At 45.1% G+C, this 24,817-nt stretch overlaps 1 protein-coding gene across 1 annotated transcript; it reads left to right on the top strand.

The window, feature by feature from the left end:
- Positions 1–13,728: 13,728 nt before the first annotated feature.
- LOC123444276 (MRN complex-interacting protein) lies at positions 13,729–22,877 on the top strand. The gene is made up of 4 exons (XM_045120954.1): positions 13,729–13,904; positions 14,005–14,305; positions 22,265–22,456; positions 22,544–22,877. Exons 1-4 carry the CDS (start codon positions 13,854–13,856, stop codon positions 22,693–22,695), a joined length of 696 nt encoding a protein of 231 aa, XP_044976889.1. The 5' UTR covers positions 13,729–13,853; the 3' UTR covers positions 22,696–22,877.
- Positions 22,878–24,817: the final 1,940 nt, after the last annotated feature.

Here is a 24,817-nt window from a genome sequence, read left to right as displayed (position 1 = left end):
TCCTTTGTCTTGGCTACCGTCACATGCTTGGGAAAGATCTATATTCATATATCAACTTGGAGTTGAGTACTTATCCTTTATTGTTGTTGACTTTACCCTTGAGGTAAACCGTTGGGAGGCAAAACTATAAGCCCCTATCTTCCTCTATGTCCAGCTGAAACTTTGACACCATGAGTACCACGTGAGTTGTAACAATTGTGGAAAACAAAAGAGATGATTGAGTATGTGGGTTTGCCTTACAAGCTCTTATTTGACTCTTTCTGACGTTGTGATAAATTGCAATTGCTTCAATGACTATGGACTATTGTTGGTTACTTATCGGTAAGGTTTTTGCTTCATGCTTTGCTTTGTGAAGGAATTGTTACTTTCCCATAAGAATCTTTATGATATATTTCTGTTCTATGTGTGATCATGATACCCTCATGTCCGTATTATGTTTTATCGACACCTTCATCCCTCAACATGTGGACATGTTTAGGGAACTTGGTTTTCGCTTGAGGACAAGCGAGGTCTAAGCTTGGGGGCGTTGATACGTCCATTTTGCATCGTGCTTTCATGTTGATATTTATTGCTTTTTGGGCTGTTATATTACTTGTGGTACGATATTTATGCCTTTTCTCTCTTATTTTGCAAGGATTATTTGAAGAGGGGGAATTCAGGCAGCTGGAATTCTGGACTCGAAAAGGAGCAAATCCTAGTCCACTATTCTGCACATCTCCAAATGCCCTAAAAATTTACGTGGATTTTTTCTGGAATATATTAAAAATGCTAGGCGAAAGAACTACCGGAGGGGGCCACCAGGGCTCCACAAGCTTGCCCACCGCCACCACCCCCCTGGTGGCGCAGGGCGGGCTTGTGGGCTGCCTGAAGGCCCACTAGCCCCCCTCTTTTGCTATATGAAGCATCCTCGTCTGAAACAAAATCAAGGGGGAGCTTTTTCGTGGTTTCGCCGCCGCCACCAGGCGGAACTTGAGAAGATCCAATCTAGAGCTCCAGCAGGACGATCGTGCCGGGGAAACTTCCCTCCCGGAGGGGGAAATCGTCGCCATCGTCATCACCAACACTCCTCTCGTCGGAGGGGAGGCATCTTCATCAACATCTTCATTAGCACCATCTCCTCTCCAATCCCTAGTTCATCTCTTGTAACCAATCTTCGTCTCGCGACTCCGATTGGTATTTGTAAGGTTGCTAGTAGTGTTGATTACTCTTTGTAGTTGATGCTAGTTGGATTACTTGGTGGAAGAGTTTATGTTCAGATCCTTGATGCTATTCATTACACCTCTGATCATTATTATGATTATGTCTTGTGAGTAGTTACTTTTGTTCCTGAGGACATGGGATAAGTCATGTTAATAATAGTCATGTGAATTTGATATTCGTTCGGTATTTTGATATGTTGTATGTTGTTTTTCCTCTAGTGGTGTTATGTGAACGTCGACTACATAACACTTCACCATATTTGGGCCTAGAGGAAGGCATTGGGAAGTAGTAAGTATATGATGGGTTGCTGGAGTGACAGAAGCTTAAACCCCAGTCTATGTGTTGCTTCGTGAGGGGCTGATTTGGATCCACTAGTTTAATGCTGTGGTTAGACTTTGTCTTAATTCTTCTTTTGTAGTTGCGGATGCTTGTGAGAAAGGTTAATCATAAGTGGGATGATTGTCCAAGTAAGGGCAGTACCCAAGCGCCGGTCCACCCACATATCAAACTATCAAAGTAATGAACGCGAATCATATGAACATGATGAAACTAGCATGACAGAAATTCCCATGTGTCCTCGGGAGCGTTTTTCCTCCTATAAGACTTTGTTCAGGCTTGTCCCTTGCTAGAAAAGGGATTGGGCCACTTGCTGCACCGTTGCTACTACTTGTTACTTGTTACTCTTTGCTTGCTACGTTTCACCTCGCTACACAATCACTTGTTACCGCTACTTTCAGTGCTTGCAGCTATTACCTTGCTGAAATCCGTTTATCAGAGCCTTCTGCTCCTCGTTGGGTTCGACACTCTTACTTATCGAAAGGACTACGATTGATCCCCTATATTTGTGGGTCATCAAGGGCTAGTTATATGATCCAATTATGTTATCATTGTTGAGAGAACTTCACTAGTGAAAGTATGAACCCTAGGCCTTGTTTCCACGCATTGCAATACCGTTCGTGCTCACTTTTGTTAATAGTTACCTTGATGTTTTTGAAATTTCAGATTACAAAAACCTATATCTACCATCCATATTGCACTTGTATCACCATCTCTTCGCCGAACTAGTCCACCTATACAATTTACCATTGTATTGGGTGTGTTGGGGACACAAGAGACTCTTTGTTATTTGGTTGCAGGGTTGCTTGAGAGAGACCATCTTCATCCTACGCCTCCCACGGATTGATAAACCTTAGGTCACCCACTTGAGGGAAAATTGCTACTGTCCTACAAACCTCTGCACTTGGAGGCCCAACAACGTCTACAAGGAGAAGGTTGCGTAGTAGACATCACTCCCATTCTCCAATCTAATGTAGGCATGTATTCCGTATGTAGTCATACGTGCTTAGGGAAAAGAACTTGCATGACATATATTGTCCATCCCTCCCGTGGCAGCGGGGTCCTAATGGAAACTACAGGATATTAAGGTTCTCCTTTTAATAAAGAACCGGACCAACACATTAACACGCGGTGAATACATGAACTCCTCATACTATGGTCATCTCCGGGAGTGGTTCCGGCTATTGTGACTCCGGGGTTGCCGGGTCATAACACATAGTAGGTGACTACAACTTGCAAGATAGAATCTCAAACACACATATATTGGCGACAACATAATAGGTTCAGATCTAAAATCATGGCACTCGGGCCCTAGTGACAAGCATTAAGCATAGCCAAGTAGTAGCAACATCAATCTAGAACATAGTGGATACTAGGGATCAATCCACGTCAAGAACTAACACGATTACATGAAGATCTCATCCAAATCATCACCGTCCAGCAAGCCTACGATGAGATTACTCACGAACGGTGAAGAGCATCATGGAATTGTCGATGGAGGAAGGTTGATGATGACGATGTTGACGATTTCCCCTCTCCGGAGCCCGAACGGACTCCGGATCTGCCCTACAGATGAAGAACGGGAGGTGGCGGCGCCTCCGTATCATAAAACGCGATGAAACATTCTCTCTGATTTTTTTTCCGGGCGAGACGGAAGATATAGAGCTGAGTTTGGGGGCAGTGGAGCCACATGGGCCCCACAAGCCCTCACGATGCGGCCAGGGGGGTGGCCGCGACCTGTGGGCTGTGGCCCACTGGTCCACCTCCTCCGGTGGATATTTGCGCATGTATTTTTCTTTTATTCCAGAAAAAATCTCCGTAAATTTTCAGGACATTCCGAGAACTTTTATTTCTGCACAAAAACAACACCATGGCAATTCTGCTGAAAACAGCGTCAGTCCGGGTTAGTTCCATTCAAATCATGCAAATTAGAGTCCAAAACAAGGGCAAAAGAGTTCAGAAAAGTAGATACGACGGAGACGTATCAGTCCCCCCCTCCCGCGGTCCCAATTCCCAAATCTCCCGCGTGCCCGGGGTCCCGCCTCCCGCGTCTCCTACCCGCCTAAATCGCGGTCCCAACTCCCAAATCGTTCGCTCTCGTGCCTCGGGCTCGGTGGTCGCTCGCTCGTGCCCTCCTAATCGTGTCGTGCCGGGCCGGCACGCGGGCTCGGGGTGGTGGACCGAGCATGGGCCATGGCGTGCTCGTGCCTGGCCTGGGCACGATTAGGCCATGCCGAGCCGGGCTTGTCTCGTGCCTGGCCTGCGGGCAGCCTTGCCGGCCCGTCAGGCACGGCCCGTTTGGCCAGGTTTGCATTGGACCGCACACATCAGTATGTATGATCTCCAACAAGTCACTTGCACGCTTCATTGTTCCGGAGAATGGAGTCTTAGTCATCTTTCCCATGAGGCATGGTTCGCACGTGTCAAGTGATTCGAAATCAAGTGACTCCAAAAGCCCATCAGCATGGAGTTTCTCCATGCGCTTTACACCAATATGACCTAAGCGGCAGTGCCACAAAAAGGTGACGCTATAATTGTTAACTCTATATCTTTTGGTCTCAATGTTATGTATATGTGTGTCATCACAATCAAGATTCAATATGAAGAGACCCCTCACATTGGGTGCATGACCATAAAATATATTACTCATAAAAATAGAACAACCATTATTATGTGACTTAAATGAGTAACGTCTCGCAATGAACAAGATCCAGATATAATGTTCATGCTTAACGCAGGCACTAAATAACAATTATTCAAGTTCATAACTAATCCCGATGGTAACTGAAGTGAGACTGTGTCGACGATGATTGCATAAACCTTGGAACCATTTCCCACGCACATCGTCACTTCATCCTTCGCCAGCCTTCGTTTATTCCACAGTTCCTGCTTCGAGTTGCAAATATGAGCAACAGAACCGGTATCAAATACCGAGGCACTACTACGAGAGTTAGTTAGGTACACATAAATAACATGTATATCACATATACCTGGTTTGGCGTTGGACGCTTTCTTATCAGCCAAATACTTGGGGCAGTTGCGCTTCCAGTGACCCATCCCCTTGCAATAATAGCACTCTTTTTCCGGCTTAGGTCCAGCCTTGGGCTTCTTCGTCGGATTGGCAACAATTTTGCCGCTCTTCTTGGAGTTACCCTTCTTTCCTTTGTCGCCTCTCTTGAAACCAGTGGTCTTATTGACCATCAACACTTGATGTTCTTTCCGGAGTTCTGACTCTGCGACTTTTAGCATCGCGAATAACTCGCCGGGTGACTTGTTCATCCCTTGCATGCTATAGTTCAACACAAAGCTGTTGTAGCTAGGTGGCAGTGATTGAAGAATTCTGTCAGTGATAGACTCTTGCGGAAGTTCAACTCCCAACTCAGCTAGACGGTTTGAGTACACAGACATTTTGAGCACATGTTCACTGACAGATGAATTCTCCTCCATTTTGCAAGCATAGAATTTATCGGAGGTCTCATACCTCTTGATCCGGGCATTCTTCTGAAACATAAACTTCAACTCCTGGAACATCTCATATGCTCCGTGACGTTCAAAGCGTCGTTGAAGTCCCGGTTCTAAGCCATACAAGACTGCACATTGAACTACCGAGTAGTCCTCCTTACGTGCTTGCCAAACATTCAAAACATCTTGATCAGACGTAGCGGGTGGTTCATCTCCTAGCGCTGCATCAAGGACATAATTCTTTTTCCCATCTTGTAGGATGAGCCTTAGATTACGAGCCCAGTCTACAAAGTTGCTACCATCATCTTTCAGCTTAGCTTTCTCTAGGAACGTATTGAAATTGAGGGTTGCTACTGCGTGAGCCATTGATCTACAACATAAAATATTTGCAAAGTGGACTTAGACTATGTTCAAGACAATTAGAGTTCAGCTAATCAAATTACTAATAAACTCCCACTCAAATAGACATCCCTCTAGTTACTTGAGTGTGGCATGATCCAAATTCACTAACTCAAGTCCGGTCATCACATGAGTTGAGTGTAGTTTCAGTGGTAAGCATCTCTATGCTAATCATATCAACTATACGATTCATGCTCGACCTTTCGGTTTCTTGTGTCCCGAGGCCATGTCTGCACATTCTAGGCTCGTTAAGTTTAACCCGAGTGTTCCGCGTGTGCAACTATTTTGCACCCGTTGTATGTGAACGTTGAGTCTATCACACCCGATCATCACGTGGTGTCTCGAAACGACGAACTGCGCAAAGGTGCACAGTCGGGGAGAACACAATTTTATCTTGAAATTTAGTGAGGGATCACCTTATAATGCTACCGTCGTTCTAAGAAAGATAAGGTGCATAAAAGGTGTCGGGACCCCGATCCTAAGCCATAGGAATCCAGCCTGTAACACATCGCATCCCTTTGTGGTCTCACGCACGGTTAACTCCACGGCTGCAGCCTTACCTTAGCTGGGACCGTTTGCGTCTTTTGACTCACGTATGCGATAGTGTCGCTAGCAATCCAATGTCAAAGAACCCGGATCGACATGTCTAGTCATAAACCAAAGTGGCAGTACCGCACAAGGACAGGCATACATGACCCAACAAAGCAGGTGTCGGTCATCAGCGAATGTAGACGAGTTGTAGCAAGCTACAAGGACTCCATTACATCGCGTGACATTTCCCCAAAGGGGACAGACACAGCAGCTAAGAAGGACACATGCCGGTCAACCAATGTGTCCGGAGCAGTAGCGAACTACCAAGGCTCGTTGGATCACAAAGGGGCATTTCCTTGTAAGGAGTGCTACTAAAGTTCACGACTAGGTAATCGAACCCCATACATATCAAGTACGACACACGTACGCATGGCATACCGATATGTATAGATACATCGATGGCATCACAACATAACCATAACATACAAGCTTTATTTAAGAGGCTCGGAAGAGCCACACACAAAATATTACACATTAAGGGTCTCACGACCCATAATAGCAGTCATTCAGTTACAAGCCAGCGGAAGAGTTATAAACTGTCTGAGTACAGAAAGGGCAACTAGAAGGCACATGGCCTGACTATACTACAGACCAACGTAGGGCCAGATCGTAGCTGGGACACCAGCTACTCGTCGTCGTCGATGTCTACGAAGAACCCTCCATTAGGGTCATTAGCAACCTCTGCAACATGTATTAAGCAAACATGAGTATGAAGTGTACTCAGCAAGACTTTAGGATAACTAACTACTCATGCAAGGTATCAAAAGGTATTGTGGGGTTTCATGCGGAAAGCCAGCATTTGACTCATGGCTAGACAACTCGCATTTCTAAATAATTTTGACAACTTGATTTCTCGCACACGAGTCCACTAACACCACAACAATACACTATCGTGGAATCATTCCGTCTCCATACGGAAATGCCGTCCACGACACTCACGCTTATCTTGGCAATTTTATGAGTAGCCATTGAAGTTATCTATGAACAACATATGTCTCCAAGTAGTCCATATCCGCGGACGCGGCTATTCGAATAGATCATAACCCTGCAGGGGTGTACTTCGTCACACACGCTCTCGCCACTTATCGCCATGTGCACGTCATGCACCTCGACAACCTTCAAGTGGAGGCCCATCGAGGGAGTCGGCCACGACCGTTAACCACACTAGTACCTAGTCCAGGTTTATCGCCTATCTGAGAGTAACCCATACGGAAGTCCGGTCGAGGTTTCCGCCACGGACTCAAACGATGTGCGCAGGGTTCCCAAGCCCACCATCCGGGTGCCACTTGGTACACCGTGCCACTGCCTACCGCATCACGGCCCACCTCTCAGGTCAACACCATGCACGGCCTCCAGCATTACTATAAACACCAGAAACTACTTGCACCTCCTGGACCGAGTACTAAGCGATTAATAAGTCGAGAGGGTCAATTAAGTATCCCAACGTGTGGTAGTATCTAGTCTTGGATTACATACACGGAACTCAGTTCCTAAGGACGGTTCCAATGAAACAACCCGCCATGTACTCCTACACAGCCTTTCACCGGTACCTTTACCAAATCAGGTTTAACACACAATCTTTGCTTACCGAACACATTCTCACAATTCTGTTCATCTCCCAGATGACAGACCATACACAACTCTAAGCATAGCATGCATAGCAGGATAAGGCACATCACAGCTCAAACAACTACCAGGTATGCTAGGTTGCAAGGTTCGGCTATTTACTGTGACAAGGTTAGGTCATGCAAAGGAAGTGGGTTCAACTAATCGTGGCAAAAGTAGTTGAAGCATTTGATCCTAATGCAATAAATAGGTGCAGGAGCAAGAACATGGGATTTATCGGGATGATCAAAAGGGTTGCTTGCCTTGTTGCTCAGAGGAGGGACAATATCCGTCAGACGGATATTCGGTGGAATCCGAGGGTGCGGAGCCTACCGAAAAGAATGGCAACAATCAATAACAATCATATGCAAACAAGATGATGCATGAGCATGGCATGAGAATGCAAGGTGATATTATTATAATCAACATGTGTTAGTTTTGAAGTTGATTTGAATCACATTCAAAATCAATTCAAACGAGGTATTCTCGAATACCGATCTAATTGATTCGACCTGATGCTCAGATCAACTTGATCTTAACATGCATGAGATGTCATTTTAGGGTACTGATTTGTAATTAGGACAGTGTGTGATCATGGCATTCATAATGAAATTTGAATATTTTCCAAATTCCATTTATAAAGTAATTATAAGAGTTGAATTATTCCTTATTCTACATGTTAGGGTTCTGTAACTTTTTCAAACATGGTTGAAAATAGCATATTCAGAATCCTTGAATTTTTCTGATGCTTTTTCATATCTAAATTATTTTCATTGGAGTTACAGATTAATTTCTATGATTTTTACAAGTTTTAGTAATTTCTTGGATTTATTTAAAAACAGAAATACTAATATTGCATCACTACTGACGTCAGCAGGTCAACTGTGCCTGGGTCAGGTCAAACCTGACCAGTGGGGTCCACTGGTCAGTGACCCAGGGGCTAACCCCGCGCTGACCAGCCCCTAATTGGGGTTTGACCAGGCGTGGGGCCCTGTGGCAGTGGCTGAGGGGAGGGCAATTACGCCCTAATGGTCGGCCACGTCGACGCCCACCGGAGGGTGGTCGCCGGCGACCAAGCCTGCGGCGGAGGGCTCGCCGGAGACGACCTAAACGGCGCTGCACGACACCAAATCGAGCGCGGTTTGCAGCTACGGGACGCTGGCGAAGCAGCCGATCTGGCAGGGGCATCAGGGGAGGCTAGGGTCGCCGGGAGAGGCGCCGGCGACGAGCCGAAGCGGCAGCCGAAGCTCGGCCTCCCGCGGTTGATGGCTCTAGGGCACGGGGAGGACAGCTGATGGGCTCATCACACTCCTGGCGGCTCCATGAGCTCGATCCCTAGCTCGAGTGCGTGGAACAGACACCACAGCGACGGCGACGACATGACCGGCGGCGAGGAGCTCTCGGCCTTGGTGGGGAACGGGGCTACGGTGCACGGAAGAGCGTGGGGTGAGAGGGGAAATGATGACGAGCTCACGGCGGTTCCGATGGTTTTGTTGTAGGGCTCGGGGGTGCGCCGGAGGGAGCGAATCGACGGAAGAGGTCCGGCGGCCGGAGGTTGAAGACGATGGTGCCGTGGCCGTTGCAGGGCTCGGGGTGGCTTTGGCTTATGCAGGGAGGATCAGACCGACGAGGCGGAGCTAATGGCGTGCTCAGCGAGAGGATCCTATGGCTAGGGGCACGGGCAGCTCGAGCTTTGCTCGGCTCCAATGGCGGCAGAAGGGGAAGGAGAGATCCGGGAGGAGGGAGAGAGCTGACGCTGGGAATGGATAGAGGAGGCCTCGGGGAGCTTATCCCCGGCCTTGCCAGCGCGAGGCGGCGGCCAGGCAGGCGCACAGGTGCGTGGCCGCGCCGGAGAAGGCGGCGGCCACCTCCTGCTCCTACCGGCGCGAGGGAGGAGACGACTCAGGGAGATGGGTCGGGCCAGGCTAGGCGACAGGTAAGAGTTTCCCATTTTTTTTCTGTTTTTGTTTCTGTTTTAGCTACTTCAATATTTTGTTATTTATTTCAGCTCCAAAACAAATTGTAAAAACTATGTTAAGCACCCTAGAATATTTGTTGGAATATTTCCAACCATTCCTAAAGTTTTCAACATTTTTGAAAGTTTAAAGTTTCTGATTTCAAATTTAAAATTTGAAACCAGTGGCTTTTTGCATTAATTTAAAATGCTTAAAGTGTCAAGAAAATAGTTTTCTCCAATGCTCATTTACTTTCATGATTTATCAGAAAGTTTGAACATTTCTTGAGGCCATTTTGGGTTCATTGATTTTAACTAGTTTGAGATTTCCTTTATTTAAAGTAGTGGCTAGGGTTTTGAGTTTTTCCTTTGCCACTTTCTTGTTCTTGTTGAAAATTCTTAGATGCAAATGCAAAGAAGACATGAGCACAAGACTAACTTGCTTAAGGTGTCAGGGATGTGACAAAAGGATTAACATCACATGCAATTCATAAGTGACATCATATGGCCATGATCTTGTGCTTCTTGATCTCCATCACGAAAGCACCGACATGATCTTCATCGTTACCAGCGCCACACCATGATCTCCATCATCATGTCGCCATCGAGGTTGTCCTGCTATCTATGCTGTTACTACTAAAGCTACAACCTAGCAATATAGTAAACGCATCTGCAAACACAAACGTTAGTTTAAAGACAACCCTATGGCTCATGCCGGTTGCCGTATCATTGACGTGCAAGTCGATATTTAACTATTACAACATGATCATCTCATACATCCAATATATCACATCATGTCTTTGGCCATATCACATCACATGCATACCCTGCAAAAATAAGTTAGACGTCCTCTAATTTGTTGTTGCATATTTTACGTGGTTGCTATGCGTATCTAGTATGATCGCATCTTACTTACGCAAAACCACAACGGAGATGTGCGAATTGCTATTTAACCTCTCTCCAAGGACCGCCTCGGTCAAATCCTATTCAACTAAAGTTGAAGAAACATGCACCCGCCAGTCATCTTTATGCAACAAGTTGCATGTTAGTCGATGAAACCGGTCTCTCGTAAGCGTACGAGTAATGTTGGCCCGGGCCGCTTCTATCCAACAATACCGCCGAATCGATAAAAGACTAAGGACGGCAGCAAATCGAACATCAATGCCCACAAAAACTTTTGTGTTCTACTCGAGATTACATCTACGCATGAACCTAGCTCATGATGCCATTGTTGGGGAACGTTGCATGGGAAATAAATTTTTTCCTACGCACACGAAGACCTATCATGGTGATGTTCATCAACGAGAGGGAGATCGGATACACATACCCTTGTAGATCGCTAAGCGGGAAGCGTTAATAAACGCGGTTGATGTAGTGGAACAGCTTCGTGATTCAAATCACCGTCGTCCCACGATCCGTTCCGATCTAGCGCCGAACGGACGGCACCTCCGAGTTCAGCACACGTACAACTCGATGACGATCTCCGCCTTCTTGATCCAGCAAGAGAGACGGGGAAGTAGATGAGTTCAGCAGCAGCGTGACGGCGCGCCGGTGATGGTGATGATCTATTCCTGCAGGGCTCCGCCCGAGCTCCACAGAAAACCGATCTAGAGGAAGAACTACGAAGTAGAGGTTTAGGGTTGCACGTGGCAAAGTTGTGTCTCAGAACCCCTAAAACCTCTAGTATATATAGGAGGAAGGGAGGGCTAGCCTTGGGGATCAAGGGAGCCCCTAGGGCGCCGGCCGAGAGGAGGAGGAGACTCCAACTCCAATTCGGTTTGGGGAAGGAGGAGTCCCCTCCTTCCTTCCCACCTCCCTCTTTTTTTTTCCTTTGTTTTTTATCTTCTAGCCGACATAGCCCACTTGAGGTGGCCTCACCAGCCCACTAAGGGCTGGTGCGCCACCCTTGGGCTATTAGATTCACTTCCGGGTGGGTGGGCTCCTCCCGGTAAAAACCCGGAGCCCATTCGTCACTCCTGGTACACTGTCGGTAATGCCCAAAATATTTCTGGAGGCCAAATGAAACAATCCTATATATCAATCTTCGTTTCTGGACCATTCCAGAAACCCTCGTGACGTCCTTAATTTCATCCAGGATGCCGAACAACCTTCGGTCACCTACACCTATAACTCAACTACACCGAAACGTCACCGAACTTTAAGTGTGTAGGACCTGTGGGTTCGAGAACTATGCAGACATGACCTAGGAAACTCCCCGGTCAATATCCAACAGCGGGACCTGGATGTCCATATTGAATCCTACATATTCTACGAAGATCTTGTCGGTTGAACCTGTGTGCCAAGGATTCATATAATCCCATATACCATACCCTTTGTCCTTCGGTATGTTTCTTGCCCGAGATTTGATCATCGTTATCCCTATACCTATTTCAATCTCGTTACCGGCAAGTCTCTTTACTCGTTCCGTAATACAAGATCCCGTGACTAACACATTAACCACATTGCTTGCAAGGCTTATATGTGGTGTTGTATTACCGAGTGGGTCCCGAGATACCTCTCCGTCACACGGAGTGACAAATCCCAGCCTTGATCCATGCTAACTCAACAGACACCTTTGGAGATACCTGTAGAGCACCTTTATAGTCACCCAGTAACGTTGCGACGTTTGATACACACAAGGTATTCCTCCGGTGTCAGTGAGTTACATGACCTCATGGTCATAGGAATGAATACTTGACACGCAGAAAACAATGACAACAAAATGACACGATCACATGCTACGTTTATAGTTTGAGTTTTGTCCAACACATCATTCTCCTAATGATGTGATTCAGTTATCAAGTGACAACACTTGCATATGGTCAGAAAACCTTAACCATCCTTGATCAACTGGCTAGTCAAGTAGAGGCTTACTAGGGACATTGTTTTGTCTATATCCACACATGCATTTATGTTTTCATTCAATACAATTATAGCATGGATAATAAACGATTATCTTGAAACATGAAATATAATAATTATTATTTTGTCATTGCCTCTAGGGCATATTTCCAACACATATGTCTAATTCCTCTGAACAGATTATCTAATGAAAAATATGTGGTTGCTTAAAAAAAATGGTGACCCTACGCGTCGGACGATCGCTGCCTTGATAGTCTTTTGATACGACGTTATCCAACGACACATATCTTTCTTCACCATTGCAACAAAGCCATCGTTACATAATTCTTCTTCGCACATACCATATGTTGTAGAAACATTTACAACATAGATTATGTTACAGAATTATTGTTTTTCCTCTTAACTCTTTTTGCAACATGGGTATTATTGCGGAACAACTTCTGTAACACAGGTGATGATGTGGATTTTTTTTCGTCTTAACTTTTTTGTAATATAGGTGTTGTTGCAAAAGAACTTATGCAATACATATGATGTCGCAGAAAATTGTTAATGTGGCAGAGGCAAGTGTCGCGCACGAATTGAGTCAGGAGAATCGATGGATGCCATCTAGTCGAAGGACTCGAGAATTTCGTAACTTTGTTGCAATCAGGTGTTATGCAACACCTATTGTGTTACACTAATATGTACAATGTGTATGGTTAGTTGAAACTTGGAACTGACGGCTACATGAGGGGCGGAACGTTGCGCGTGATGATCGGTTGATTCTAATCATTTTTCCTAATAAAACGAGTGATCTGGTGCTACCCAACCCCTAGTAAATAAATACAGAAGGGAAACGTTTCCCTTCGGCGCGCCGGCGGAACCGACGTGCTGGTCGCTCACTCTCTCGTGCGGGTCATGCTACATTTTTCGCGCGCGCTTCGTTGGTTAGTGCATGCAACTTTTGTTCCGTATAAATTTGTTGCAACTAGTGTTTAAATTTGCTACTAGCGTTTTTCATTTGTTACATCTGTTCACTAAAAAGGTTGCATCCGTTCACTAATTAAGTTGCATACACGTTCACGTAGATATTTGCTACAACCGGCGTTTGACTTTTGATACCACGCATCATCAGCTTCGTTTTTTTGCTACGATCACGTAGATTTTTTATTTTTTTTTGCTACAGCTTTTTTGTTGTTGCAACCGTTGACGAAATTGTTGTATCGTGGATAAAAATTATTGTATCAAAGAAAAATTGTTGCATGAAGATGTAACAGCGTGGCTTGCACCTGCCAGACGGCCGACGGCGCAGAGCATTGCCCAATACAGAAACCCGAAACGCCACCCGCCGGGTCAGAACATTTAGAGCGGGGAGAAACGCAAAATTCCCCCCAAATCCGCCTCCATTTTGTTCAAATCATTCCCGGCTCTCTCTCCCCAGCCCGCTCGAGATCCTGGGTTCGCCATGGCGACGCTCTTCCTCGCCCTGCAGTGCGTGGAGTGCTCCACCATGCAGGTGGGCGCCTCGACCAGACGCATCCCGTCGATTCCGCTCCTGTTTGTTCGACTCGACGGCTGACCCGATTTTGTTTCCGTGCTTCCGCTCGACGACCCAGGTGAAGCAGCAGAAGAAGAGCAGCAACAAGTGGGTGTGCGTGGTGTGCAACCGGCGCCAGTCCGTGCTCCGCGTGCATGCCCGCGGCTACCGCGCCGCCGACCTGCGCCGCTTCGTCCAGGACGCCAACCTCGCACGCGGCCGCGGCGCGCCGGTGCGCGAGCCGGACTGGGACCAGCCGGCGCCCGGAGATCAGCAAGACGAGCCCCCGAGGGAGAAGAAGTGGATGGACTGGTCCGAGTACCTGGACGACACCGGGGAGCGTCATGCCGGCCGCGGCTTTGCTGATTCTCTAGATGATGGTATGCTTCTATCATGTTTGATGTAATGCCTAACTGTATGTAGCTGCATTTTGTCTGATTTTCTGCTGCCTGTGGATGCGCCTGCCCGTTTGGGGCGAAATTTGAATTGATTAGGCTGAGTTAGTGTTTAAATGGTGATCTGCTTTATTACTAGTATACTTCTAAGCTTAGATACTCCGAATTTGCTAATATACATTTTATCTTTTAAGTTCTAACTTAACAAGGCCTTCCTGTACTGGAATCTGTTAGGATATTAGATCCAATAGGCCTGTTAAGCTGTTTAGATCAAACCAACATTCGCCCCCTTGATCGTTAGGCTTAACTGCATTTGTCTACTCTCCATAGGAATGATGTGCCAAAGTGAGGTGAACCTCAACACTTATAGCACACCCACCTATTCGAAATGGATAACATTTTGCTTATTGAGGAAAATCAATCCTAATTACAGAATTAGGGTTCTTCCAAATTGGGGATTTCTACTGTTTGTGTACTGTGTACCCCTCTGCCTTCTAATTTGCTAAGCAATACCAGAATCAGTACCTAAACATGATTGATTCTAATTAACCGGGACATAATCATGAGCATTAACTTGAACTTGGGTTAATTAAAATTGATTAACATTAAAAGTAATGATCCGAAGCATATTAGAATGTAGCATTATTATTTAAAGAGGGCAATTGACATAAAGATCAAACAGTAGCATGCATATAGGGCTAATCAGGGGGTAAATCACAATTCTCTAAGCATGATATTGATATGCTGATCAATCTAGCTAGGGTTCTAGTGCAATCAGACTTGGCGACCGACAACGTGGGAAGTTACCCCCTGCAAGTGGTTCGATCGTGTCGTATTGAAATGGAGCGGAAGCTGAAAGTATCATAAAAAATTCGTAAGTAAACTTGCATGATTATAAATTTACATTGGTAAATGAACAAAACATCCCAAGGATATCATTTCAACTCCATGTCAAATCACTGTTGGGTAGAAAAAACATGGATTTAAAATGTTATAAGGGATGACTCATAATGTTAAAACAACATTGATCTGAATTAAAATTAGAGTCATATTTACTTAATTTAAACATCAAATTTAATCATTAAGGGTTCGTCATTATATGATGTTTAAGGTGATATGCAATCATGCATACATGTCATAAATTCCAAACAAAAGATCTCGTTGGTTCAAAATTATTCATAATAATAGCATCTATTAATTTATCATTATTTCATGCAATTTCTGGGTAAAACAGTGCAACACCACATTATGTATTAACTTACAATGCACTGGAAATACACAGAAAATCATGAAAAATATTTTTGGCCCAAAATACCCACGGTTATGCGAAATACGGCCAAGTCCAGTAGCATAAACAACATAGAAAATAAACATATACTACCGGACTGAGACAACTTGGGCCGCAGCCCACGGTCGAAAATGGCCGGTTAACCGCCCGAGGGCCCAGTAGGAGCTATGCACCGGTCTCAGTCGTTGGATCGACCGGATGGCTCCGATCGCCCTGTAGTTGAGCAAAACGAGCAGCCGGGTCTAATCCTAGTTCACTTTCTCCAGCACCCTTGCATTTCACGCATCGACAGAGAGTGGCGTGCTCGACGGCTCGAGACACTCCGGCCAAGAGGCGCTGCGACCGCGCTCGAGGCGCGCCGGCCATGGCGGCGCGACAGTTGCGCTTGACAGTGGAGCGTGCAATAGGGCGAATCCCACGCGCTCGTTCGTCGAACGTGGCCCTGGTGCCCGCACGCATGGCGTTTCCATGAGGAAGGAGCGACGCCATCCACCGCGGTCATCAGGGGCGACGACGACCTGCGCGGCGGCTGTCACATAGGAGCTCGTCCTTTCGAGCGGCGGCAGCGGTTCAAATCATTCCGCGCATCGTCTAAGGACGGTGGCGTTGCGGCTTCTACGCCCATGCGCAACGGTGAGCGCTCCACGGGCCCCGAAGGGAAGAGGCGACTATGTGGGCCATCAAGGTGAGGAAACTCCCCATTTTTCTCCAATTTGTGTACATCGGTGCTTGATTGGGGAGTGGTTTATTTTAATGGTCCTCTTATTCTAGAATCATAAGGCTTCCAGGTAGTCCCATGTCGGCAACATGCTCACGAAAAATATTGGGTGGTAAGCCTTTAGTTAGCGGATCCGAAGCATATGTGTTGTTGTTATATGTTTAACATAAATTGTTTGATCCTGAATCCTATCTTTCACAACACGATGCTTGAGGTTAATGTGTTTGGCAGCATCACTTGACTTGTTGTTACTGGTGTAGAAAGCTGCGGGTTCATTATTGCAGTACAATAAAATTGGTTTAGATATGTTGTCAACCACTTTAAGCCTCGAAATAGAATTCTTTATCCATACAGCTTGCCCGGTGGCCTCAAAACATGCTACAAATTTCGCTTGCATCGTAGACGCAACAATTAATGTTTGTTTGGAGCTTTTCCACGATATGGCTCCTCCCACGAGTGTGAATATATAACCCAGTGTTCAAGAAAGCCGTCTCAAGAAGATGACGATGCTTTCGCTCAGCCATGCCATTCTGAGCGTGAGCACCAGGACAAGAGAATTGAGAGAGAGTCCCTTGCTCAGCAAGAACACCACGCAACATCTTAGAAATATACTCGCCAGCGGAGTCAGCACGAAACACACGAATGGGCGAAGAGAACTGAGTGTGAATCATGGCAGCAAAACGCTTATAAATAGACAACACCTCACTACGAGAAGTCATGAAATAAAGCCATGTGTAACGAGAGAAATCATCTATGAAAATAATATAGTATTTATGACCCCCTTTCGAAGCGAAGGGAGCCGGACCCCATACATCAGAATGGGCTAAATCAAAAGGACGCTTAGACACTGACTCACTATGTGAATATGGTAACTGAATCTGCTTGCCAAGACGACAACCCTGACATTCTAAAGAGACATCTCCTGAGACAGACCCCAGAAGACCTCGACGAACTAAAGACGACAAACGAGAACCACACAAATGACCAAGTCGATGATGCCGCTGCCGGGAGGAACCAGTAGCGGATGCGACCGAAGCGGAGGAACTGGCGATAGTGATGGCAGCGGAAGGAACATGAAGCCAGTCTAACTCCCAAAGACCCTGAGAATCACGTCGGCGAGGGCCAGCCCCAACCAGAGTGTGCGTGCAACGGTCCTGGACAGAACAAGAGTCAACATCAAGGATGACGCGACAACCAGAATCAGTAAGTTGACCAGCAGAAAACAGATTCATGGTAAGTCGAGGAACATGAGCAACATCAGGAACAGAATAAGGGTGGTAAGATTGCCTCTACTAGCAACAGAAAGGGGAGTACCATCAGCAGTGAGGATATGAACAGGAAAATCAAGCGATCTAAGAGAGGACAAAGTGGAAGAATGAGAAGACACATGTAAAGAAGCTCCAGAGTCCAGAACCCATGGGGATGTACCTGACTGTGTAGAAGGTGGTTGCTTAGTGCGGGAAGCATCAGTCACAGAACCAACAGTACCCGTCGAGGAAGAACCTGAAGCGGCGAGCAGACGCTTAAGTCTCAGAATATCCTGCTCAGTCAAATCGGTGGCTGAAGCTGTCGAGGTAGTAGACGAAGTCCCTGAAGATGATGATCACGCGATCCTGGAGCGAGCAGAGCCGGGGTGCAGAGGGGAGCAGCGCCCTGTCGATCTGGCGGGGCCGGCGGAGATCGAGACTTGAGGCCGGCGGATTCAGGGCGAGACCGAGAGTAGAGCCACGAAGCAAAAATTGACATAACTCTGATAACATGTTAGGAATATGCAACTTAGTATTCCAATGAGGCCATAGGTCGATATATATACATGTACAGGTGTGGAACATATGGAGGAAACCCCTTATATAATGGGATAAATACAAAGGGGTACATGACTATATTATATATACTCTAACACAAGAAAGCGTTTTTAAGCGACGCTTAAGCGCTGAGCAATGGCAAACCGCTTTGCTTTTGCCCTAAGCGGTAGATTAAGCATTTTTTATAATTTGGCCAGAATTTGGCTGCTTTTGAACTACTTTTGCTTGTCTGCTTGCCATAAACAGCATCTACCGCTTAGGGCAAAAGTGAAGCGGTTTACCATCGCTCAGCGCTTAAGCGCCGCTTAAAAACGCTTTCTTGAACACTGATTTATTCAAAGCAAATTGTTTGTTGCCAAAATGGCACTCATACATATCATCATCTAAACTAGAAATTGAAATCAAATTCCTACTTAAGGTAGGCACATAAATGACATTATTCAATCTAAGAGCGTGGCCGGTGTGTAGCTCTAACGTGAGAGATCCCACAACTTCAACATTGGCTTCAACTCCATTTGCTACCTTAAGCCTTCTTGTTCCTTGACTTATAGTTTGGATTGTATCGAATCCCTACAAAGAGTTAGCAACGTGAGTGGTTGCACCTGAATCAATCCACCATAACTTTATAGAAAAATCGACACAAAGAGATTCATCTACAAAAGTTATTTCATCAGTACCTCTTTTGTTCATCCATTTTAGAAAGCCTGGCAATCCCTTTGGTAGCATCCCTCGTGCGCGCAGAAGTTACATGCATTTTCTCCAACAGTGGAGTTGCTAGGAGCAGAAGAAGAGTTGTCGGCTTCTTTACCCTTGAAAGGCTTAGGAGCTTCTTTCTTGAATTGCCTTTTCCGAGAGTTAGGGAAACCTTGCCCCTCATGCTTTCTCTTGTTAGAGCCAACATGAAAAACTTGGCCTTTGTTCTGCCTCATGATCCTCTCTTCCTCCTGGACAATTCTTGCGGTCATCTCAGCGAGAACCCATTTTTCCTTAAGAGAATTATAGTTGATCTTGAATTGCTCAAAATCACTTGGAAGGGACTCGAGAATCATTATTATAAGAAGGTTTTCACTTAAATAACACTCCAAAGTTTTAATCTTGGTCAAAGCGTTCACCAGCCTCAGTACTGCCTAACATTCCCATCAATTGTGTATTTCTGAAGAAGCTTAGTAAAAAACTCATGAGAGTACACTTTGTCGGAGCCTTTGAATTGCTCCTCCATTTCAGCAAGGAATTCTGTAGAAGTGTCTTTCTTAGGGAGTGCCCTGACAATGCCTGGTGATATTGTCGCATTCATGATAAGAAGCGTAATATGGTTGGACTTGTACCATTTCTCCACCTTAACGTCATATGCCTTTTTGAGGTCTACATACCCTATAGCACCAGTAGCAGGTGCTTCAGGTTTTCTTTCCTCAAGGTGAAATCAAGCTCATTATAACCCAAACATAATTCGACTTGGGGAAAGAAAAACCTGAAGCACCTGCTACTGGTGCTATAGGGTAAGTAGACCACAAAAAGGCATATGACGTTAAGTTGGAGAATGGGACAAGTCCAACCATATTGCGCTTCTTATCATGAATGCGACAATATCTTTCCCTAAGAAAGACACTGCTATGGAATTCCTTGCTGAAATGGAGAAGTAATTCAAAGGTTCCGACAAAGTGTATGCTTATGAGCTTTTTACTAAGCCTCTTTAGAAGTACGCAGTTGACGGGAATCTTAGGTAACACATACTGAGGCTGGTGAATGCTTTCACCAAGCTTAAAACTCTAGAGTGTTCTGTAAGTGAAAACCTTCATGTAATAATGATTCTTGAGTCCCTTCCAAGTGATTTTGAGCAGTTCGAGATTAACTTTAATTCTCTTAAGGAAAAATGGGTACTCGTTGAGATGACCGCAAGAATTGTCCAGGAGAAGAGAGGATCATGAGGCAGAATAAAGACCAAGTTTTTTATGTTGGCTCTTACATGAGAAAGCATGAGGGACAAGGTTTCCCTAACCTTGGAAAAAGAAATTTAAGAAAGAAGCCCCTAAGCCTCTCAAGGGTAAAGAAGCTGGCAACTCTTCTTCTGCTCCTAGCAGCTCCACTGCAGGAGAAAATGCATGTAGCTTCTGCGCGTAGGAGGGACACTACCAAAGGGATTCAAGGCTTTCTAAAATGGATGAACAAAAGAGGTACCGATGAAATAACTTTTGTAGATGAATCTCTTTATGTTGATTTGTCTATAGTCATGGTGGATTAATTCAGGTGCAACCATTCACGTTGCTAACTCTATGCAGGGATTCGATACAATCCAAACTATAAGTCGAGGAATAAGAAGGATTAAGGTAGCAAACGGATTTGAAGCCGATTGTCGAGGTACGACAATTTATGGGATTGGTAAAGGCCCCCTTTGCGGTTCGATTGTGGGAATCGTCTTGCGTAAAGAGCGGAACCAGCAATCAACACGCAAGGGTTTAGACAGGTTCGGGCCACCGCGAGGTGTAATATCCTATGTCCTGTGTTTGTGGATTATGTGGGTGGAAGTCCAAGTTACAAGGAGCGCTACTTGCCGGCAAGGTGCTCGAGAAGTGCGGCTATGCGTGCAAATGGACAGGGTTTCGACCTTTGTAAATGTTGCCATGGGCCTCCTTTTATAGACTAAGGGGTTACCGCAGTGGCAAAAATGGTAATTACATGGGATGGATGTTGGTGACGACACGTACGAAGACGGGTGTTGATAAAGTTGACTCTGGAGCGGTGGTTCACCACGTAGCCGACAAGTTCTACCTAACCGCCTGCGCGCCCACCACTCGTCGGCAGAGTTGTGCGCACGCACCATATGTTGGGGACGGGTGTGAGTGCGGGAGTGATAGGGAGCTTGCCGGCTTCGCCTTGCCGGGTCTTGTCTTGCTGGTCCTGTCTTGCCGGGAATGTGGGCCGCTGGGGGAAATCTCCTCTCCGGCGAGCTCTTGGTCTTGCTTGTCGATGTAATGCTTGTTGGGCGTGTTGCCTGCGGCAAGATCGTCTCCTTGCTGGGGCGACTTTGCAACAGTCCTATGCCGTCAAGACCCCATGCCCAGAAGGTTTGTGAGGCCCTGGTTCTCACTACACCGTCAGGAGCCCCCGGGACCGCCTACATTAGAGAACTCGAACTGTCTCGATGCTGGAGGTGAGACCAAACTTGGCATGGGCCTTGACAATTACATCCTTCTTATTTACATTCTATTAGCAGAAAAGATCTCGATGCTAAAAGATAATTCACCCCTGGCAGAGAATAGCGATACAACATATGCTAACAGTTTCGTGCAGATGTTGTTGAAGTAGGCGGCGAAAAGTGGAACATACTCTCTATTTATCCTCAGAATTTACTAGCATTTCCAATGTGCATCCAATTATTTTTTGTTCAATGGTAATGGCCTAATTATTTCATGTAATCTGAAATTGCCATGCAATTAGATGTTATTGGAGCAATTCGTACAACATCACCTATGCCAGGACTGGAATAACCATTCCACAAGTTCCTCATACAATTGACCTGCATTTAAATGCTTGTTTGTTTGTTATTATTTATCCTGGAACTGGAACCAGATGGTTAAATTACAGCATTTTGTGTTCAGGATAAGGCTTTACATTGTATGCTTCTAAGTCTTAATTTCGTTGTATTCATGTATATTCATTAGCAAATTGCATTTTCCATTACCTAGTTTAATACCTTTTGTGCAAAATATTTGGTTTGGTTCTCTTTGCACATAAGACAGTGTAAGTCGACCATGTGTTTCCCTTTGCACCATTTTTTCCGATCCGACCTGATGATACGTGTGCCCCGGCATGGTCTTGCCTTGCTTCTGACGCAACACAAGTGGGTGATGTGGGCGGTGGGCGGTGTTTGACTGGCCTTGATTGGTGGCATGAGTTTGATTGTGCTCTGGTTCAAACCAAAATGCTGCATATTGCAACACATTACATGGTGTTTCCTGCAAATGTTGTCGAATTAGGTGGTGAATAGTGCAATATACTCTCTATTTATCCTCAGAATTTATTAGCATCCCATTTCTGGGCATGCAATGGCCACACTTCCAATTCATGTCCAACTATTTTCTTTTGAATGGTAACGGCCTAATTGTTCTCATACTGCAATTTACAAATATGTGTAGGGATTGAAGTGTCAACTGAGTTACCTCAGGAAAGACCTAAAGCTCCTTCCTTGAAGAGACCACCCAAAGGCCAATTGGTTGTAGCTGGAAAAAGGCCCAAGCCACCAACCAACCCCTCTTTATCCAAGATGCAGGAAATGGAACAAACACCAACTCGCTCAACTCTCTGCTCTGCAACTTCTACTGCTGAAGGCAATACATGAAAAATCTTGATCACAATTTCTTACACATGTCATAACCATAATAAAAGAGTTAAATAATTGTTATTATTTTGTGCAGCACAAAGATCAAAGTTCAGCAAGTATTTGGACAGTAGCTTCTTTGAAGATAGAAATCAAGTGGGCTCTGGGCTCCATTGGACTGACCTTGATGAAAGTGCTCCCACTACGGAGGTAGTGGTTGATGATGAGGTACACCCTGATTTTATGTGATTCTGGTCTGGTCTGGGATTGCTACTCTATATCAATATATTTAAAATAGCATGTTGTAAGGTAAGATTAAATGTGCTGTTGGCAGAATATTATTCTGTTTGATAGCACTATGGACTTTGGAGTACATTGAGTTGGACGAGAAAAGAACTGAAAGTAAATTAGGGCACATGCTAACTTTTCTAGGGAATTGTGTTAACAGTGTATCTGCTCAACCTCTTACTATGCACCCACCTTCATCCTTGGGAGTTTCAGATAAATGTATGTTACTAAGATATTCTTATCTTCAGATAAGTGTTGGATCCACTACAGAAATACAATCTGTACAGCTATGCCCAATCGCTTCACTAAAAGGGAAACGGGAATGCCTTTAATCATGGGCCCTCCTTTTGCATATTATCATTTATAATCTCTTGAAACGCATACTCTAACTTAATTTGGTGATACCAAGCTTCTCCCAGCCATGCACAAAAGCCAGGCAAATGATTGCTTCTCTTCCCTGTTAGAGCGACAGAGCCATCATTAGTTAGCCACATGTCATAGCACTGTTGAAGAACAAGCAAGGGATTAATTCGTTCACATTTATTTTCAGTACCTTCATATATAGGTTATTATACAGTCAATGTCAATAACCTAATCTATTTAGTTTTAGGCTAGCAAGTGAAAGCCAATCACTAAGATTATTCCCTTGAAATTTCCGAACTTAACATTTTATGAATCACAAACTGTGATCAAGTTCAGGTCGTTCCATTGTCATATTGTAGAGAAGGATGCCGTTCAGTTTCATTGTCTTTTTGTTCTCTCTCATACGAAGCATCACGCTGTCAGTTTCGTTGATAAATGTTATTACTGCTGATCCATCCCAAATTTACACGAGTACAACACTGCTGGACGTAGCTCACCGTTCACTCCGAACATTGGTAAGCCCGGAGTTGTGCATGTGAGGTGTCCTGCTTTGTAGTGCACCTTAAAGCGAGCGAAGGCCGACAGCTCCGCGCGTCGTGGCACATATTCCTCAAGTGGTACCCGAACAGCTAGGCGTGACGCCCAGTTCCGCGCTGCTTGCCGTGGGCAGCAGGACGCCATCCTCTCGGCTGCATTTGCTCGTTCACGTTTCTTCATGTGTTTGTTTTACTTGTATTTACAGCCTCCCCACCAATAGTTACTTCGACGTTTTTATTCGTTGTAGACGTGCGGGAGTACCATGCCATTCAACAATTGCTAGTTGTTAATGCATGCCATCAACATCTCCGATTCAAGCTACGTGATGTGGATTCAAATCCATCTACAAACATAATACATTTTGGTGACCCAAGCTTGCCTTTCTTTCCCTCTCCCCCACCTCAACCAAAAACCTGCTATGACGCCATTTTAGCACCATCTCAACAGGTAGACTGTTATAGATGCCCTGCCGATGAAATAAATCTCAAAATGGTCCATCAACTTATTATAGTGTGCTATCCGGGCATTTAGTTTGGTAGATGAGTACTGCACTCCACATTTAGTCGGCGTCACATTCTTGTGGCAGCTAATTTCACGGCGAGATTTCCTGCGTGAGTTCAGCCGAAAGCTTTTGCTGAGCACAATTGAGTTTATCATCATGTTCTCGCCCTTTATTCGCTCCCCTTCGCTTCCCCCCATCTTTTCCTTTCCCTCTTTTTGTCAAAGGCGTCCGCCCCTTTTCTTTTATTCAAGAAAAAGTAGTTTTGATTATTTTCATCTCTGGTTATGTCAAGTACTTCCCCCGTCCTTAAATATAAGTCTTTTTATTTTTTTTACTATGGACTACATCCGAAATAAAATAAGTGAATTTACATTTAAAAATATGTTTATATACATTCGTATATAGTTTTTAATAAAATCTCTAAAAATAATTATATTTAGAAATGAAGGAAGTACTTTAGAAATTCATTTCAATGGAGAAGAAATAACAATAGCTGATGAAAAATGACCTCCGGACAATAAAATCATTCTGCATTAGCATTACCGTACAGTCGTGTGACAGCTACTTGCCGCGGTGACACGGCGCGCTGTGATCTAAAAAGTCTTCATATTTCTTTACAGAGGAACTACGCGATAAAACATATCCCCTTGAGGCCTTGTTTGGTTAAGGGGGATTGGAGAG

This window comes from Hordeum vulgare, chromosome 3H (assembly GCF_904849725.1).
Source record: "Hordeum vulgare subsp. vulgare chromosome 3H, MorexV3_pseudomolecules_assembly, whole genome shotgun sequence".
In the NCBI taxonomy this organism is placed as follows: Eukaryota; Viridiplantae; Streptophyta; class Magnoliopsida; order Poales; family Poaceae; genus Hordeum; species Hordeum vulgare.
The sequence above is the reverse complement of the archived record's forward strand: the minus strand, read 5'-3'. Positions and strand labels throughout refer to the sequence as shown.